The 19517-nt window shown below is 36.1% G+C and overlaps 7 protein-coding genes across 7 annotated transcripts; 3 read left to right on the top strand and 4 right to left on the bottom strand.

Moving 5' to 3' along the window:
* The first annotated feature begins 603 nt into the window (after window positions 1-603).
* On the top strand, window positions 604-1237 carry RHIMIDRAFT_272850 (uncharacterized protein). The gene has a single exon (XM_023612354.1). It carries the CDS (start codon window positions 613-615, stop codon window positions 1072-1074), a length of 462 nt encoding a protein of 153 aa, XP_023469292.1. The 5' UTR covers window positions 604-612; the 3' UTR covers window positions 1075-1237.
* Window positions 1238-4830: 3593 nt separating this feature from the next.
* RHIMIDRAFT_272848 (uncharacterized protein) lies at window positions 4831-6034 on the top strand. Its single transcript, XM_023612352.1, has one exon. It carries the CDS (start codon window positions 5317-5319, stop codon window positions 5983-5985), a length of 669 nt encoding a protein of 222 aa, XP_023469291.1. The 5' UTR covers window positions 4831-5316; the 3' UTR covers window positions 5986-6034.
* Window positions 6035-7691: 1657 nt separating this feature from the next.
* On the top strand, window positions 7692-9270 carry RHIMIDRAFT_272846 (S-adenosyl-L-methionine-dependent methyltransferase). The gene is made up of 4 exons (XM_023612351.1): window positions 7692-8309; window positions 8378-8620; window positions 8675-8963; window positions 9014-9270. Exons 1-4 carry the CDS (start codon window positions 7744-7746, stop codon window positions 9197-9199), a joined length of 1284 nt encoding a protein of 427 aa, XP_023469290.1. The 5' UTR covers window positions 7692-7743; the 3' UTR covers window positions 9200-9270.
* A 34-nt stretch (window positions 9271-9304) lies between these two features.
* Window positions 9305-9900, bottom strand: RHIMIDRAFT_248723 (uncharacterized protein; the record flags this gene model as incomplete). Its single annotated transcript, XM_023610555.1, has 3 exons — window positions 9305-9439; window positions 9498-9626; window positions 9685-9900. The coding sequence occupies 3 exons, from the start codon at window positions 9898-9900 to the stop codon at window positions 9305-9307; spliced, it is 480 nt and encodes a 159-aa protein (XP_023469289.1).
* A 309-nt stretch (window positions 9901-10209) lies between these two features.
* RHIMIDRAFT_248722 (glycoside hydrolase family 15 protein) lies at window positions 10210-12743 on the bottom strand (the record flags this gene model as incomplete). The annotated part of the gene is made up of 6 exons (XM_023610554.1): window positions 10210-10268; window positions 10322-10858; window positions 10921-11269; window positions 11325-11467; window positions 11529-11571; window positions 11628-12743. 6 exons carry the CDS (start codon window positions 12741-12743, stop codon window positions 10210-10212), a joined length of 2247 nt encoding a protein of 748 aa, XP_023469288.1.
* A 1580-nt stretch (window positions 12744-14323) lies between these two features.
* Window positions 14324-15971, bottom strand: RHIMIDRAFT_198818 (Fumarylacetoacetase; the record flags this gene model as incomplete). Its single annotated transcript, XM_023606322.1, has 8 exons — window positions 14324-14527; window positions 14582-14730; window positions 14779-14988; window positions 15043-15142; window positions 15194-15437; window positions 15490-15662; window positions 15714-15833; window positions 15882-15971. 8 exons carry the CDS (start codon window positions 15969-15971, stop codon window positions 14324-14326), a joined length of 1290 nt encoding a protein of 429 aa, XP_023469287.1.
* A 275-nt stretch (window positions 15972-16246) lies between these two features.
* RHIMIDRAFT_223890 (DUF125-domain-containing protein) lies at window positions 16247-17757 on the bottom strand. Its single transcript, XM_023607493.1, has 5 exons — window positions 17619-17757; window positions 17478-17561; window positions 17419-17428; window positions 17081-17351; window positions 16247-17005 (listed from the first exon to the last, which is right to left on the bottom strand). Exons 1-5 carry the CDS (start codon window positions 17737-17739, stop codon window positions 16742-16744), a joined length of 750 nt encoding a protein of 249 aa, XP_023469286.1. The 5' UTR covers window positions 17740-17757; the 3' UTR covers window positions 16247-16741.
* Window positions 17758-19517: the final 1760 nt, after the last annotated feature.

Here is a 19517-nt window from a genome sequence, read left to right as displayed (position 1 = left end):
CGTTTTATGAGTACCATTGCCTGATTTTTACTAAACAGTAAACCGCTTAGTCTTTTGTCCATAATCCTTTATTCCATTCGTCCTTCTCCTTTTTGCATTTTTGGTACTAGTTTATAGGTAAGCATTTTTACACACGGATTATTTTTTTTATTATTCAAGCAAGAAACCAAAAAGGGAACGCTTGATTATTGTACGATTTTGACACATTTAATTTATCTTTACTTTTGATTCTACTTGCAGGAAAAAAAGCATCCCTTCTTTGTGAGACTTTGTTGATCGACCTCTTTATTTTTTTGGGTGCAGCTATGGCGTTTGGTGCATGATGTACCGCTAATGTTCAAATAATTGCAAACCGTATTTCTTTTAGCCCGTTTTTAGCAATTATACAGATCGTAAGGAGTCCTCAATGATATCCCTCCTTATTTTAAATTAAATAGGTTTGTTTACCCCAGCTCCTGTATTTTATAAGCTTATCTCCTCCCTCCCCCCTAATCTTAATGCTTCATCATACATCAAATAGAGAAGTGATAAGGGAAGAGAATTATAAATAAGCTTATGTTTTCTTTTATTTTGATGGATATTCTTTTTTTTTTTTCTCTTCTTCTTATCCCTATGGCATCTTACTCAGACAAACAGCAAATAAGACGCTACAAGTGCCCATTATGCCCAAAATCCTTTTATCGTCATGAACATAAAAAGCGGCATATTCGAATTCATACTGGGGAAAAGCCTCACGCTTGTCAATTTTCTGGTTGCAGTAAACGATTCTCTCGTTCTGACGAGCTCATTCGACACAGTCGAACACACGACACTGCATCGCATGATACCTCTCGGTCATCGTCTTGTGCACATGCAGGACAGGTTCTTTTACCGCCTTTAAGATCAATATACTACTATCCTTTATCAATGAAGCCCCAGCCAGTTGAATGCAGTACTCATTACCAGCCTTTCCTTGCTCACCCACCTTTTTATGCGTCATCTAGACTAGGTTGCTATCCTTATTCTCATTCTAATTCTCATTCCACTCCTTACAAAAAGGATATGCTGTTGCCTCCCATTCATACGTTATTATAATATATTCATAATCATTCTTTATTTTATTGTTTGTGTACATACATTTATCTATATATTTATGCTGGATCATTCTTTAAAACATATTCATTCATTGGGTCTTTCGTACTAATATGAAACTAATAAAAAAGAATATCTATCTCTCTCTTTAATTCAATACAAAAAAACCCGTTTCATTGATCCAAAGAAGAAAAAAAAGAACAGCAAAAAAAGGAGAAAAAAGGGGGGAAGAACATAAGATATTAAACGCTTGGGCCATATTTTGTTGCTAACTTTGCGTTTACCTTTCTTTTTTCTATTTTCCCCCTTTATTCCCCTTTTTTTGATTTATAAATGCATTTGCCACTCTTTTTAAAAAAAAAAGTTCAAAGGTAAGGAGAAGAAAAAGCAAGTAGGGGCCAATTTGTTTTATACTATTTTTGTGCTATTTCCTTGATGACACAGGCAACAAATATCATGGAGTTTTGGCTTCACTAAATAATAATCATAAACGGGATACCTTTTTTTTTTCTCTCTTTTACATATGCATATAACAGAACGTGAAATTTGAAGCACGGTAGTCAAACTATTTCAATGGTGCATTCGAATACAGGGTCCTTTTAAGTAATTAAAAGAATATGCTCGGATAAGATGAGTTTGTAGCATTCAGTTAATGTTCAATAATGCTAATATGTATATGTGGTATTGATAGTAACACACTTGTGACCAAGGTCAAAGGGAGGAGTATCCATAAAATACAGCCATTAGCTGCTTATTCCCGCCCGTGTTACACAATTAAGCCCAGAAAAGCAGGGACAAAACTTTATTTCTTATTGTTCAAACAAGAAAACAATCCATATGATCTGAATTGCTCAATTTTCCAGGGAAACATTTCCTGTTATTTTCCTAAAGTTAAATACTAAACATACAGATATGTCTATGCAGTAGAGCTAAGGGCTCAAGGCTTATGCATGCTTTTTTCTCTCCGTTAAATTGTTGTCTGCAATAAATAGTTCTTAGTTTATAATAACTATCTTTTTGGTTCAAATTATTTTCGATAGTATGCATTGTTTGTCTTGCTTACAAGATAATAATCGCCAAGAATGAGGACAGGACAAAGCTATATGGCTTGTATATTTCAGCCAGCAAAAAGACAAAACTACAAACAATCATAGAAATATCACAAAGGCTCCATGTGAGCTTTTTTTTTTTAGTAAATTAAAAAGTGAGGCTTTGATTAAAAAAAGTACCCAGATAGCTTGTCTTTTGTATATTGAGGCATGCTTTTGAAAAAAAAATACACATAATAGATATAACTATTCCATTTGTATTCTCGAGAGGTTCATAAGTCTGATAGCTGCCTTATGACATAGTTCTTGTGGAATGGTTTTATTAATATAAAAAGAATAGCCCAAAATACACATTTTCTACAAGGCATCTTTGAGGAAAAAAAAATACCATCTATAAATGATATCACTCTTTTCTCTCATTACAAATGACTTTAGCAAAAGCAACAAGTTTTATTGAATATGAGACCAACTATGATTACTTAGTGTAAAACTGTGTCGTATCGGAACCTCGAATGAGGAAGACAGTCAGTGTGACTGTTAAAACAAATTTTTTTTTCTCGAAAAGTATAAAAAGAGTGCAAGATGCTGCATTCCTTTTACTTCTTTACCAATCAGTAGGAAAATAATCTGTTAACAGTGCTACGGCACTGTAACTTTTATTTTCAGATGATGAAAACGGGTATTCGGATGAATTTCGTCTGTTGATTAAAAAGCGCCCTTGTTCTTCTGATCGTACTCTTACTGATGTACAAACTTGTATATATTTGAAATAAACGAAAAACACACACAAAAAAGAACATGACCATACACTTTGACTGGGCATGTTTTTATTAAAAATCTTTTAATAGCTGTAATAAAATGCTCTCGTCTTGCACAGCTAAACCAAGTAGTTTACATACATCATAGTGTTACAAAATTTATGTCAGGAATATGATATGAAATTGTCTATGAAAAAGAATAACTGCGCTGCTTAACACTATGGACTAATTAGCACTAGACCATGTTATGAAAGTGCCATTATATCATCTTTGTTTAACACAGTAATGCTTCGAGGAAAGGGTGTTAGAGTTTTTTTTTTTTTGTAAAAGGTGAGTTTAAGTAAGCCACATACAAAATGTCCAATAAGAACACTTCTTTATCTGAATTTTTTTGAAGAGCAGTTTTAAAGCAGCCATATCGAACATTGAAAAATATTTGAAAATTAAAGAAAATACCAGGAGAGAGGAACTCAAGTGTTGGAAAGGAGAATTCACGCCATTATCAGCAGAAGGCGGTATTCGCGAAATGAAAGCTTTTTGAAATTGGTTACTAGATCCGGAGGCGGCAGCGATCGACGCATTCAATTAAGCTTGGCCGAAGAAAGTCTTATAACTCCACTCGCCATGGAAACTGATTCCAAAAACGCTACGGTATCCCAAAAAGCAACACATCCAAGAAACAATACTGGTGACGCCACTGTGGATAACACAATGCTGGTATCCTATGGCCTTGCGGATGACAAGCTTGCCACTAATTGTGATGAGAGTGAACGGGCATTGGACGTTAGTCGCTTGGAGGCTGGAGACTATCGAACAAGGTCATGTAAATATGGGCATCGACTTGGACATCTCTTCCTTTCTTAACCAACGTATACGGAAACGAACATCTCAAGTGTATTACCATGGTTGGCAAAAATGGATGCGTAGGTGTGTATCGCAAGAAACCGAAAGTCGGTTCCTTAGCTGCGTTTTATATGAACACATGCCTCCAACTGGAAGTAAAGCATCATTATTCAAAACTTTTTTCAAGCAAGACTGAAAACGGTAGTCAAGTTACCGCAGCAAGCACAAATTGAAGTCTGGAACTTGTCCATTTTGGCAAAGCTATATTGCAATCAATTTCAGCGACAACGCCTCTCTTACTATCGGCAAACTGCAACAAAAGACAATTCCTTTACTATGTATTACAGCGATGTGGATCAAGATCGGATATCTATACCATACAAACACGTGACATCCACTTTAAGTTTGATAGTCAGGCGAATCTCACTTGGTTTACACTATTCGTTAGAGCACCAAAGGAAGCTCAGCAGAAACACTCAGTCTTGGACGCCTTATCCCAAAAGCTAATGTATCCTGTATATACACTGTCCACCTTCATGGAAAAACAGGGCATTTGCAATCAGAGCTCCCAGACGATCATACGGTGTTCCTAGCATACGTTAACAATCCCAGCAAAGTACGATCCATTCCACCAAGCACAGTAGCAAATGTTGTGAAACAAGCTATGCAAGAGGCTGGAACCGGCACATATATATACGGAACTCACTCACTACATTTAGCATCAAGCACGAAAGCTGTCCAATTGGGACATAGGATAGTCAACATGAAAAACATGAAAATACATGCAAATTGGAGTCTTTCCACAGACACTTTTGAATAAATTTACTCCAAACTTCCTCATTAAGAGGACAAGCCAACATATAATGGGTTCAATTTCTTCTTCTTCCGAGAACAGTACTGTCGTATTTCTACGTTTATATCAAGGGAGATTATACCCTTTGACATAATGTAATCAATATACATATTTCGTACACAAGCCAAAGTCATCTTTTTCATTCGATATTAGTATAATACCTCTTATCAGACCCACAACGCTGACCTATGGTATATGTAGTCTGTAGTGGTTGATGACGCGTCACATCTAAGACAGTTCATAAGATGTAATTAGTTGACAACATTTATTCTTGCATGTAAAGATCAATTCCCCTTTTGCCACGAATCTCCTTCTTTTCTCTTTTCATAAAAAGACTTATTCCATCTTGCTGTATTCTTATGTTTCAGAGGCAAAAATATTTGTTCATTGACAATATTACAAGTATCACATCTGAAGTCGAAATGAAGGCAACTAAGGTTGAATTAGGAACGACGTTCAGCGTTCGAATCGTACTGCCACCAGTTACTCGTTCTTTCGTCCGTTTTTTTGCTTACAAATAAATTCCCACAGCAAATGGCTTTTTGCTTTCTATCCAACTCTCTCTCTTCTCTCAAGGCAAGTATACGTAAAAGCCTTGGCATCAGCAGCCAAAAACTCTCTAGAGCTCATCTTGTAAAAATACTTGATCATGTACAGTCAGTTACAAAAAAGGAGATGAGCAGAGAAGCCGCTAGCTTATCTTTGCTAAGCCTATCAATTACTGATGTTTAACGAGCTCATTATGCAGCTTCCCCTGGAGAATGACTTGGAAGATATCCAGAAAGTTGACCTAAGCAGTAGATTCGTACTGCCAATTCTTCAGTCTCTTTTCGATGAGCAGCTTGATGATCGAGCCCTGGTTGTTAAGTTCGGCAACAGAAGGAACCTTGAATGTCAACCATCACAGCTGAAGATTTCAGAAAGGCGACCAGGCGGGCCCATTCAAATAAAGGAATCATCAATCAACACAATAACACCTATAGGATTTTTGGAAGCGAAGAAAGTTGCTGAATCCAAAAACCATAGCAAGGTAAACGCTGATCTTTTGCGGCTAGGCGTATTTGGTAAAAATGTTATTGACACCAAGAGTCTACGATCAGTTATCCTAATTCAAGCAGTTGGAAAAAACTTGACTTTTTACCTAATGTCAAACCCAACAGAAGATATATACTTGATGACAGAGCTTGATCATATCAAGTTCCCCCTATCCGTAAATGAGCTGCAGGGCACATATGACTATCTGGACAACATTTGTGATGTCTTGTATATTTTTTCAAGAGAATGCGCTAACCCTGATCTCAATGAAGCCATATTGCATAGGGGTTCAATAAGGTTGCCTCTGATTCGAGCTATAATTTCAAAAAGAGTAGTTAGGAAGCTCAAGAACAGTGTTCAACACTACTGCCTGTAAAGCTTATCTCCTTTTCTATATATTATAATTTTCATATGTTAAATAAAGCAAGCTCTTTTTAATTTATTGTTTGATTTTTACGCAGCTCAAAATCTTGCTTAACCTTTATACGAAACATAGCAGTTATGGCATAATCGCTTCATTAACTCTATTTGGGCGATACATATGCATTATTGAGCGGTTGAACTCACTCTTAATTCAATTACTGCTTCCTTGAAAGTGTTAGCAAACTTTAGTATTGAAGTGCGCTTATTCTAAGGCCCCACTTTATTATTCATTAATAGTCATTATTCTAGTTTATTTTTTTACCTGTATGTTCAACACTTCATAACAAAAAACTGAGCAAATGAATTGCCTTTTTTGGATAACCCAGTTTCAAAAAACAAGGTGTAATTAGGATAATCATTTAACCTCGATTCAAACCTTAGTTAGGGGACTAATTAAAAACGATCATCAAAGGTTTATATAGTGTATGAACAATAAAAATTAGACACAGTAGCCAAATACTTGTTAAATTATTCAAGATGTTAAGGGACATATAAAGACGGTTACCCACAAACTAAAGGAATATAGGTTGCATGATTCTTTGTACTCTCATAAAGCGCACTCACCTACTTGATTGAGTTGTACAAGACGTGTTATGAAGCTTTATCTTTTCTTAATAGTCACATCTTTTCATTAATGAAGACATGCTTGGAAAAGGCAAATCTTATGATGAACCATAACATTCACGTTGCACACCAATTCTTACAACAATAAGAATTGCAGTTCAAGTGCATAGTTGTGTATATTTCTTGTTTTACTAATGTGCTTTATATCGCATCTGATGAAAATAAAAAAAAGAACAATAGTAGCATAAATATTGCCACTGGCACAGGCCATCGACTGATTTGACTATTTCAATTTAAAACTGAATACAACACAGCCTCATATGCATTCTCAAGCCAGACGCACGAACTTATTCTATAAGCTAGTATGACGAATTTCAAAGCAAAAAGCTCAAACAGCACAAGCAACGGTGATGAGGCAGAAACGTTTTGCTCTAAAGTTGTAACCACCTTAGCATAGGCTAATAAGATAAAAATCCGACATCAACTTTCCAAAAGTTATGCCGAACCTAGTAAATAGTTTGTTTAAAGAGCATATGTTGTATTTTTCCATTTTTATTGCTTTTGAGAATGGGGAAAGGATGATTATCATCTGTTATCATTCTATTTCAGGTCAGTCTTCATGATGTCAATGGATCTGTTTCTTGAAAGCAAAGACATATAAGCAACTGTCCTTTTGATGATGGAGTTTTTAGTGGAGTCAAAATTAGTCAGAGCGAGGCTTTGTTATGGTAAATATTTTTATATCTGTTTAATGCTTATTTTAGGTCTAACTTCAAAGGGCGTAGTCAGTTCCCTGACTTTTTACACTTTTTGTTGTTTTTTAGCAATAGGCTGAGTTTATTCTTTACATTCTGTTGTGTCAGCAAGTAGCATCGTGTATTGTTTATTTCATTAATAACGGATTGACTTTGATAATAAAGTTGAATACAACAAATGGTGAAAAAATAACCTTTCTCTCGAGGAAACATATCGGAGTTTAAATCTAAAATCGTTCTTGGTTTCTCTTTTCATCAACTTTAATTTACATAAAGCATCGTGTGTGTAATACTTTTCATTGTATTTTAATATTAAAAAAAAAAAGAAAAAAGAAATACAAGCTTCTTTTTTCTGTTTCTTTTTCTTTTTTCTTAAATATAAAGTGTCAATCATGGGCAATCAGACATCTCGCATCGATCAACATGGCAGCAATGATCCCTGCTTAGATAATATGAAAGAAATACACGACAGTAATAGTCAAGATCCCTTCAAGAGGCAATACTCTTTACCGTCTATTACTAACGAACATGACCGCATAAAGCCCAGAAAACAGTCTTCACCTGCAGCAGTTGACCCCACAAGAAGAAAACAGCTTAGAAAGTTCTTTTTTCGAAACAATACCACACCAAACAGTCCTCTTATAAAAGGCGATATACCCCACGTTCAGTTGGCAGCTTCCTCTTGCTCAACATTTCAATCACAAAGATATATCCACCCTCTGACCACTACATCCTCATTTCATTCAATCGATCATTATTCCGAGAATGAGCCTTATTCTACAAGTGTTGATACACCAAGATATACCATACAAGACGATGAAAGGGACTATAATTATGCGACAATACAAAACAGAACATACCGAATAGCGAGTAATAGTAGTTATTTATTACCTTGTGATGATGAAGAAGTAGATAGACTGCATTTACAACACTTTATGATACGATTTGCTATTCAAGGGTGAGTTTTTGTCTTTTTTTTTTTGCTTGTTTTTGGATTATTCTAAATGACGTGTGTGTGTGCTTTAGAAACTATTTAGCACCGGTACATGACTTGCTGAGAAAGGGTGGTAGAGTATTAGATGTTGGATGCGGTCCAGGCGCTTGGTCTATGGAGATCGCAGGAGAGTATCCAAAATCAGTAATCACTGGCATCGACATGGCTCCACTCTTTCCACGAGATATTAAGCCGACCAATTGCGCATTTTATCAATCCAACATTTTGAACAAGTTGCCATTTGAGGATAGTTCATTTGATTATATTTTCATGCGGTAAGTTCGTACTTATTTAATCGTATGACACACGTGTTGACACATCTGTGGCAGATTCATGAATCAAGCAGTCAGCATAGAGCAATGGGATAGCGTATTATCAGAATTAAATCGTGTGCTGAAGCCTGGCGGATGGATCGAATGGGTGGAGGCGGATGTTGAGATACATAGGCCAGGGCCTAATACAAAAGAGTTTAATCAGAAGTTAATTGAGTTAATGCAACAACGTCATCAAGATCCATTCATCGGAAGGAATCTGAAGGAAAAATTAAAGGAAATAGATCAGTTCATCCATATATCTTCCATGTTTGTATCATGTCCAGGAGGTCAATGGGCAGGAAAGGTAAAGACAATAAAAAGAAAAAGGATATAGTACTGACCCCCTTTCTTTAGCTTGGACAGTTAACCATACAATCTTGGAAAGCTTATTATAGAGCACTGGGGCCATTATTATGTGATCTTTGGGATATAAATGAAAAGGAATATATGGAGAGGTTAAAACAATGTTGGAGAGAAGCTGACGAGTACAAAACATTTGAAAATATCCATTTCTGTTATGCACAAAAGAAAAGTTCTTAAAATTATTTACTTGTATTTTCTACTATTCATCTAATGCTAATACCAATAATACTAATTGTAATAATAATAATAAACAATAATATACCAGTGACAACATTTGGTTTATTATACATTAATATATTCAAACATGTTCAATGCTTGCTTTTCATTGATTGTAAATGCAGTTGTAGGAACTGAAATATTACTCTGATGGAACTGGTTTAAGGCAGTGAATCTCTCATCCATCTCAATATCTATAGCCTATATAATATATATATATATTTGTGAGCATTGATAGTGACATTACTCTGTAACTTACATAATTTGGCTTATAGAAATAACGACAGTGTGTAATATCCAATCCATCTCTTGTAAATCTAAAGTTGATTCCTCTTATATTTTCTGTTGCATTCAACCTTGAACAGACTTGTAATACTTCATTTTCAAACTATGATAACAACAATGAGCACCTTTAATGAATTATTTTTCATTGTATTATTTTGTACCTTGATCATACGTCTCTTACTGATCCATGCCAATATGAATGAAGTAAGTAGCATAAAGACAGGTAAACCAAGCAGGATATAACTGGCATGAAACTTTATCCAAACATAATAAAACACTGTAAATGCTACCATCCACAGCATAAATAATCCCATCATATAATACATCCTAGACGTAGGTGGTGGATGCCTTTTTGCTACTTGATTAAATAAGGCCATAATGGCATGAAATTCATGAATAGTAAGCTATATAAATATAGTTTAGATCAAAATAATACATTTATTTAGTGAGACTTGCATTGCTTTCAAGCTCGAACGTGTATTGATCGTCAAACTTTTTTCTGTAGTAAAATCGAACACTCTTCATCGCGCGAATGTAAAGTATATGTGAATAAGAAAAAGAAGAAGTAGAAGAAGCAGATAAAATATGGATCCCCCTTTTTTTAAAGTAAAGAAATGTACCTTATTTTTTTTTTTCTTTGTTGGCCACAATTAAAAAGTTTATTATACTATTTTTAACATTTCTACTTATAATATGCCACTTTCTCTGTGTGAGCCAGACAATACACGATCCAAGTTATAAGCAGCTAATGGTTTATGAGTATATTATATGTACGAATAGAATAAAAAAGCGACTTACCACTAATGAATGATAAATGAGTGAATGCTTGAGGAAAATTACCCAACATTTCTCCAGACCTTGCTACTTCTTCAGAGAATAAACCGAGATGGTTGCCGTATCCAAGCATTTTTTCAAACATGACAACGGCTCTTGTTAGCAACCGTTTGTCATATTTACCTGCCCTTGTCAATGCTTCCACGAGCCAGAATGTACACATCGAAAAGGCCCCTTCTAACCCCCCTACGCCATCGTCGGTGGTTAAGAAATTATATCTAAATACGAGATCATTGGCTACAAGACCACCCTTTTCAGGTGGCAAAAGAATGCGCTTGATCGTGTTTAGTAAACGCGGGTCAGAAGGTGATGAGAAGAAAACAAGGGGCATGATCAGAGTACTAGCGTCCAAAGCGTCTGGCGATTCGATGCTCATGGTGAATGTTTGTAGCTCCTTGTTATAGCATCGCGTTTGGACTAACTCATAAATTTCATCACGTGTCTCCATCCACTTTTGTCTGTCTGGACAAGGGAACACTCTCTTCTCTGCCAATCGAAGTGCTATAGGTAAACAAATGATATGTGGGTTCTACATGTATCTTTTGTACGTATTGCATCCTTACCTCTATCAATAGCAACCCAACACATGACGAGTGAATAAGTAAAATGTTGCTTTCTTCCTCTTACTTCCCAGATGGACATATCCGGCTGGTTCCAATTAGCACAGACGTAGTTTGCCAATTTACGCACTGAACACCACATGTCGTAGGATATAGGTGAGCCATACTTGTTGTACAGGTAAATGCCGTCCATGAGTTCTCCATAAATATCCAACTGTAAATGGTCATAAGCTCCATTACCGATTCTCACCGGTCGAGAGCCTCGATAGCCGTCCAAGTGAGTGAGCTCCGTCTCATCTAGTCGTTTTACTCCGTCAATACTATACATGATGTTTAATGATCCATCTTCATTCTAGAAATGAAACAATGAGTATACAACTGTATGGTTATTTGGTGATTCTATATACCAAATCACTGCATCGGTCTTCTATGTACTTCATAAATTGACCAGCTTCTTTGGTAAATCCTAATCTCAGGAAAGCATAGATTGTGAATGAAGAGTCGCGAATCCATGCATAACGGTAATCCCAATTACGCGGTCCTCCAATAGCTAAAATGCATGAGCTGTGAGTTATATATGCCATTTTTCTCTTTCTCTCTCCTTGACTTACCTTCTGGAAGTCCAAAGGTAGGACTAGCAACAACTGCTCCTGTCTGATGAAGCGCATTTGAATCAGCTTTATCAACATACAGCGTGGGGAAAAACTTACCGGTTCATAAGTCAGCAATTTTAATGTCAAAGCGCTTCTGAGGACATGTTCTCGCCATCGACCTTTGTAAGTACTTTCTGAGACCCAGTTTAACCAAAACATACTGGTCTGTCTGAACAGAGCATCCAGTAGACTCAATGTCAGTGGCGGGTCAATGGCTATCCGTAGTTTTCTATCCACAGGCGATTCGTTATCGACTGACTCCTTTTTAGGCACCTCACGAAAGACAAACTCGACCTCTTGCGTCTCTTGAAGTTCAAATACCGCATAAACGCCTGGACCTTTATGATGCTTGTCATCATGGTCTATGACACACTGAATCCTGGGACATTCGAACTCACCGCATTTGACCAAATAGCGCAAATCCATTGTCAAGTCCTTGGTTTTGAATATAGCGCGGTCCTGTGCGGTATAATAGTGTAAATCACGATCATTGTATAGTTTGGCCTCAAACCCCACAGCCTCTTCATGTTCCTTTGACGTCTGATCTCTCACAATCTCTGTCGTGTGCTCATTCATTCCAAAATTGAAAGCTGGATAGCACTCCATCCTGAAGCTTACTTTACCACGAATGACAGATACCTTACGAATGATCCATGGCAGTAGCGGCTTGGTCGACGTATTCTGTCCTTGAATAGGTACATGCATGAAATCGGTGATCTCTGCCACACCTTCGTCAGATAAGAATCTGGTAGTCAAGATGTTGCTATTGGGCAAATACATCTGCTTGTTACTTGAGTACCGCGTACATGGATTGACCGAAAAGTGACCACCTTTATCCCTGTCGAGCACACGGCAAAAGACGGTAGGAGAATCAAATTTGGGATAGCAGAAAAAATCAATAGAGGAATCTGTGCCGACGAGAGCAATCGTGCGCATATTGCCAATGATACCATAGTTTTCAATCGGTAAGTAACCTTGTCTTCGATGTCCAAAGGTAGTATTCTCCAAGTTGAATTTGGTAAAGTGTTCTGGATTGATGCTTTGACGGCGTGTATCTGCTACATATCGAACTCCCTGTGGTAATTGCTCACAGCCTTCTTCTTTGGCTTCAATTTCTGACTCTAGTTGTAGGCCATAGGATCGATCCTTTTGGTCACTGCTTTCTGAAGGCATTCAATGATGGCTTTAAATAATAGTAATAATAAAAAGAAAAAAAAAAAAGGATAAAACGTCATTCTGTTCAATTAGCATGAAAACAACTGAGCTTGTCAGAGGTAAATTGGTTTCCCGACAATACCCCCATTAGTAATGATGTTTCTCCCGCATAAGACAATAGAAGCTCGATGACGTTTATAGCACATTCTTTCTCAAAATAGAGATTAATTGATGCAATAGGCTGACAAATTAAAATTCATGTATGTTCAAAGATTTTTACGCGCGTTGTTAAATCAAACGTACCAAAAGGCACTTTTAGAAAAAATGATAATGCTTTTTTTGGATTTATTAAATGCCTCTCTGCTCATCTCCTTTCTTGTAATTGATTGTACAAGATCAAGTGTTTTGTTAAGATGAGTGTGATATCGTCTAGCAAATATTTTTACCTTGAACATATAAGAATGCGGCAAGATGGAATAGGTCCTCTTGCAGTCATTTATAAACAGAGAAAAGAAAGAGATTCGTGGCAAAAGAAGAAATTGATCCTTTATATGCAAGAATAAATGTTATCAACCAGTTACATATTATGAAATATATCATATGACGCGTCGTCAACTAATACAGATTATGGATGCCGTTATGTATCAGCAATAGGAGTTATACTTATGCAAACGAAAACAAACATGCACTTTCAAAGCAAAAGTAGTTTTGAAAGACTTTCTATATTCTTTATGCTTCTGACTCTTTCATACAGTCAAGCTACCGTTAAAACAAACGCAGGTACACAATATGCATCCAAACTTAAAGAGTACTTTATACATTTTAAAAGGTTAAATTAAAAAGCTGCAAGGATAACTTATTAAGAAACAAATAGATAAGTGTGATAGAAACAATAACTAAACATAAAAAGAAATATCGCCTTCTTTATTAGAAGAGGATATATAAAAGCCCTACTATTTTTTTAAAAAAAAGGTTTCAGTAAAGAGATTCTAACCTTGGCTAGATATCAAGCTGGTACTCTAAAATACCAGCAGTCCGGGGGCCCAGTCAGTAAATGAAAAATCTAAAGGAGGTGAGTATCAAGAATGTTTTAATGCAGTCGCAAGGCAGAAAAGTGCGTACTATTTTACGGAAACCACAAATTACTAGTTACATAGGTGCCTTTATATTCGGCCAGCAAGATAATCTACCACTGAGTAAGTAATAAGTACTTACCTAAGTCATTAATTAGTATACAAGCTAATAAAGAAGGAAGAAACAATTATGTAGCAATCGGCATTCATTTACAGCGTCTCACTCATTTTATTGACTACTTTATACCAAATATACATGTATAGTGCGTTTCACAAATCAGTTCAATTATCCTAAAAAAAACTTGATGGAAAGACCGTTTGAGAAACTTAGGAGGGAGGAGTTCAAAGCCTCCAATAAGCTTTATTACTATCCTGACCCACCATAGATCATACTCTGTAGATCAGAAACCTCTTTTACCTTCCTATACATAACTGATAATCTCTTGGAATCTTTGAGAGCAACTAGATGATATGGAAGAATGTTTTGCACTAATGTAAAAAAAAAAATAGCAAACTTGTAACCATTTATTGATTGGCAGCGTATAAACAAGGCAAAACCTTTCCACTACATTCACCAAAACCAATGCGGTATTGTCCGTTCTTGCATTCACCTGTGATCTTTACTTCATCTCCATCTTCTAAGAATAAGCGCTCGACGCCATTTTCAAAATGAATCTTGTCTCTTCCACTCCATGTGATTTCAAGCAGTGAACCAAAGGAACCCTTTTCCTATGCCAAGTATTAGCTTCTACCCTTAATATATATATATATATATAAACTTACAGGCCCAGAGATGGTTCCGGTGGCGCCCATGTCACCTGGCCTCAGGTTACAGCCATTGACTGTGTGGTGAGCTAATTGTTGAGTGATGGACCAGTACATATATTTGAGGTTAGACACGGCCACAGTTTCGAATTTAGATGAGCCAGCAGCTAGATTTACGCGTTAGTCATTCCTTTAGATCCACCGATGTGACTTACGCTTGATTTCGACATTCAGATTGACATCGTATGCGGAAGGTTGCTTTTCTTGAAGATAAGGCAAAGGCTCAGGAGAGGATTGAGATGGCCCATCAACAAGGAAAGGTTCAAGAGCATCCAAAGTGACGATCCATGGTGAAATTGTGGTGCCAAAGCTCTTACCTAAGAAGGGGCCAAGAGGGACGTATTCCCAGGCTTGGATATCACGAGCTAGTAAAAAAGTAGTTAATAAAACCAGGCTTATATGCGTCTATAATGGCTTACCACTCCAATCATTGACCAAGACAAGACCAAAGATATGATCCTTTGCATCCTTAATTTCAACTCTTTCACCAAGCTTATTGCCAGTACCAACAAACCATCCCTAGACCAATATTTAGAACACACTCCGAATTACTTTTTCTCTTGACTTTACCACTTCTAATTCAATATCTAATCTAACAGAGGGACCGAATACGGGAGCCTTGGCATCCTTGGCTGGAAGACGCTGTCCAGCAGGTCGACGAATATCAGTTCCAGAGACAACCACGGATGATGCACGACCATGGTAGCCGACAGGAATGTGGAGCCAATTGGGTTGAAGAGCATTATCTTTACCACGGAACATGATGCCAACGTTGGTGGCATGTTCACGAGAGCAATAGAAATCTGTGTAGTCTCTAAAGTCCTTTATCAGTCGTTGTTTGTCCGAATCAAAAGTCTAGTTCATACCCGATCTGTGCTGGCAAGTGCATTTTAACAGAAGAAAGAGGAATAAGAGCCTTTTCTAAGAGTTGGCTGTTATCTCTTAATGTAGGTTCATCCTTAGATAAGAGTTTTTGAATTCTTAATCTTGTTTCTCTCCACGCAGGGCGTCCCAAGGACATGAATGTGTTTAAGGATGGCTTCAAAAAAATTAACAACGTGTCTCTCTATACCCTCTCTATTAATATTACCTCACTGAAAACTTTAACAGGATCTTCCAATCCGGCAATTTGGTTCAACAAACCAGCTTTAGCAATTTCAGACAAGTCGAGAGCATAGTCTCCAATAGCTGTAGCAGCGCGTGGCTCTTGCTAATGTTCATATTAATCAAACTGTTTTCAGAATATATTTAAATATACCTTCTCGGCGGTAGAAATGATACCAAATGGAATATTTTGAATTGGGAAGTCAGAGTTTTGAGACACGGTAACGAAGCTTTCAGTGGACATGGTGTAAAGTTGGTGGAAAGGGAGAAGAAAAGCACAAATAGAGTAAATTGTTTATAACTGCAAAAAAACGACAGGTCAGCTGACCGTGGTATAATAGAGTTGATCTGTGTAACCAGGAATTAGGGCACTATGTGCGATCCTAGTTATTGACAGCCAAGTAGTCAATGAGGGCTTTAGAGACATTTAGAGATCAAGATTATATTAAGGCTGAAATAATTATGCTTATGTAGTGAGCTTTTTCTAGTTATTATAATTAGAAAACAAAAAGATAGTCTGAAAGATAATCGGCCAAAAGGAGTTTGCGTGGTGTTTTAATTCAAACAAAACCCTGAGAAATAAAAAATATTTGCGTCCGTTCACAGTTGAATGCGTATAAAACTTGTGTCAAACAGCTCAAGGTTATAAGTCGCGTTATTCATATAAATAAAGGAGAAGTAACAATTCTTCATCAACTACTGTTATAATGACAATTATGGCATTGTATTTCTGTCATAAATCAATTATAAGCGCATTCACTCACTTATGCAAGTCTTTATTTCTGTATCTATTTCATGTTTCCTCATACTCATAGATGCGAATGTTTTATCTTTTTTTTATTGTATCGCTTTCAGTATCCATGTCGACAAAAAGTTAACCTATATCCAACCATATCGTACTTAAAATGCAAGAATTTAAGAATGTGTGGGCTTATTTTAATGTAAGATAAGAATAATGATAAATAATACAATATAAGAAAGCATTCTTGTTCTAGCATTTTATATCTAAGTTTACTACTGTTCCTGAGGTAAAAGATAAACAATGCCATAACTTGCGCCTGCTGCTACAGCGCCAATCAATAATGTTTGGAATGCACCCGAAATAGCACCCTTTGGATTAACCAATCTGCTCTTAATATATCCAAATATTAACAATGTTAATGAGGTAACGGCAATAGAGGCATATAAGCCAATGGTTGCATCGTCAATAAAGAAGTAAGGAATTAAAGGAATCAACCCACCGATAAAGTAGGAGAAGCCAATTGTCAACGCGGAAATCTAAAAAAGAAGTTAGTGACATTAAAGACTTGCTCTTTTTTTTTGTTTTTTTTTTTGTTTTTTTTTTTTTTTTACCCAACTACGATGAGGATCTGGCATTTCCAAATTCAACTCAAACTTCATCATGAAATCAACAAACTTTTGAGGATCACTCTTTAGCTTTTCAATAAGAGGTTGAATTGTTTCTCGGTCAAGGCCATAAGGCTCTAAAATTTCAACAATTTCTTCTTCTTCGTCCTGTGGACATTCTTCTACTTCAAGTTCTTCTCTAATACGCTCAGTTCGATAGTGTTCCATTTCTGCTCTAGCAGCTAGATAGCCTCCCAAACCCATAGAAATTGCTCCACTACACATCAAGAAAATATATATATATAAATACCCTTTTAGAAAATTATAGTCTCAAAAAATATTACCTCACAAGTTCTATAAGAGATATTAATAACCTAGCTTAAAGGCAATATACTTGTCTTACCAGCTGCACCACCATAGATAACAATTTTGGAACTACCAAGGGAAGAAAGGCCAGCAGCCAAAGCAAAGGGTACAGTTAAACCGTCTAATGAGCATTTAGCTGAGTAACGTGTTTATTGTTTTATGCTTGTTCTCATTTTACCAGAAAGACCAATAATAGTATCGCGCACTATTTCTGCTGATTCAAAATGTTCTTCCAAGTGACGATAAGGAGCTGCTTCATGAGAAGGTCTTCGACGAAGTTTGTTGATAAGTGCAGACATTTTTTGAGAAGAGAAAAAAAAAGCAAAGTCAATTTGCACTTATGCCGGTACTCCGCGCTACTGCAGCTTTTTTATATCGCGCTTCTTTCAGCTTTGCAACCACATCTCAGTCCTACCAACGAAAAGTGGTGATACTCTTTACAAAAAAAAAAATACTTTGTGCGATCATAGCTTATTGCTATAGCAACTTGTCTGTTACGATGCTATTAACATACATTGATCTTTCAAATGTAGTTATGATAGACTTTTTTTTTTTTGATCCGCCATCTGAATATTAAATGTAACTTTTGCCTAAAGTTAAACAATTACAGAATCCCTCTTTTGAAAGAATGAAAACTGAGAGTATGATATGAGCTATTCTAGTCGCGCCTTTTATTTATACATATAAATGAAAACAATAAATTCTGTCTATATAACCTTCAACGCGATTATATATTCACAAAGAGTGGTCTTGTTATCTAAATCTAGTGTTACGTGCAGTCTTGCAGATATACTTATTATGTTTCCTTGGCACTGGCACATTCGTTTGATCTTTATACTAAAGTTTCTACTCTATCTATCTCATGTCAGCACATTTCTCATCGTGGCATGTAATTCCCATCTTTATTTACAAAATTATAACTTTTACGTATACATGTAAAGAAAAAGTATGAAACAAAAATGGTTCTCGGCTGCTATGGTTACACGGGCCTTGGTTGTATCAATGTTGAACATAGTTAAAACTTGCAAAGCATTTTAAAGAATGATGCACATTAAGCAGCTATATGCCTTAATTCTTATAAAGTATTCGCTTAAAGAAAATAAACGATAATGAAAGAAAAAGAATGCAAGAAGCAAAGTATTCATTATGTATAGAAAATATGTTCAAAAAAGGAAAATATGTACATGTACTCCTCTGTACTATCGATAAGCTCCACCAACAGATTCTCACAATAAAAATTGGATAGTATTATAATGTCTTCATTGCTTTTATTCAAGCATGAGATGTCTTGAATAATATTACTTTGTATCTCGTTTGTATTATTATTTTGTTTTTTATGGCTGAATTGTGCTTGGTGTCACCGTAGAACTCCACTAGCATAGATGATGGTTTGCTATTTCTCGGATAGAAAGCAACGTCGTTCTACTTGACATCATTGGTAGAGCTAATTTCCCTTTTTATCCAGCTTTAAACTATATTAATACTATTATTATCATCTTTTAGGCTCCATCCAAGCTGCAAGAGACCATTGCTGGTTATATAAGATCTCTGTTGTGGTGAGAGTTTTCTAACCACTGTTGTTGGAACGGGTAGCTTGGAATTTGAATAGTATAAACTATACAATAGGATATACAGTTGAAATGTAATATAAAAAAGCGGTTGCAATGTTTCTGACACAAGATCCCAGTGAAATAGCTTCTGGCAAAAGAGGAAATGTTGGCTTAAGTTGCCTATTCGAATCCTTCTTCAAACGCCAAATTTTTCTAGACTTTAACTTTGAGCATTCATTCATATCAAATATCTAAACTTACTGTTTTATTAAAAATAAATTTCAGAAAGAGGATAAAATTATGACGTGTATGAAAAAATAATTGGCGCATATTAAAAAAAGTATTTACGCAAAGGTTAAAAATAAAATGCATGCAAAAGAGACGACATACAAATGAGAGTAATAAGTATCAAAGAGAGAATATAAAGAATTATACAGTTAGTTATGTAAGAAAATCATTATATATAACTTACCCCGAAGGCATCTAGATGTGTCCTAGCGATAACTAGGACGGAGAATCATCGTCTA

The sequence above is a fragment of the Rhizopus microsporus genome (assembly GCF_002708625.1).
Source record: "Rhizopus microsporus ATCC 52813 unplaced genomic scaffold scaffold_3, whole genome shotgun sequence".
NCBI lineage: Eukaryota > Fungi > Mucoromycota > Mucoromycetes > Mucorales > Rhizopodaceae > Rhizopus > Rhizopus microsporus.
This window is presented reverse-complemented; position numbering and strand designations above follow the sequence as displayed.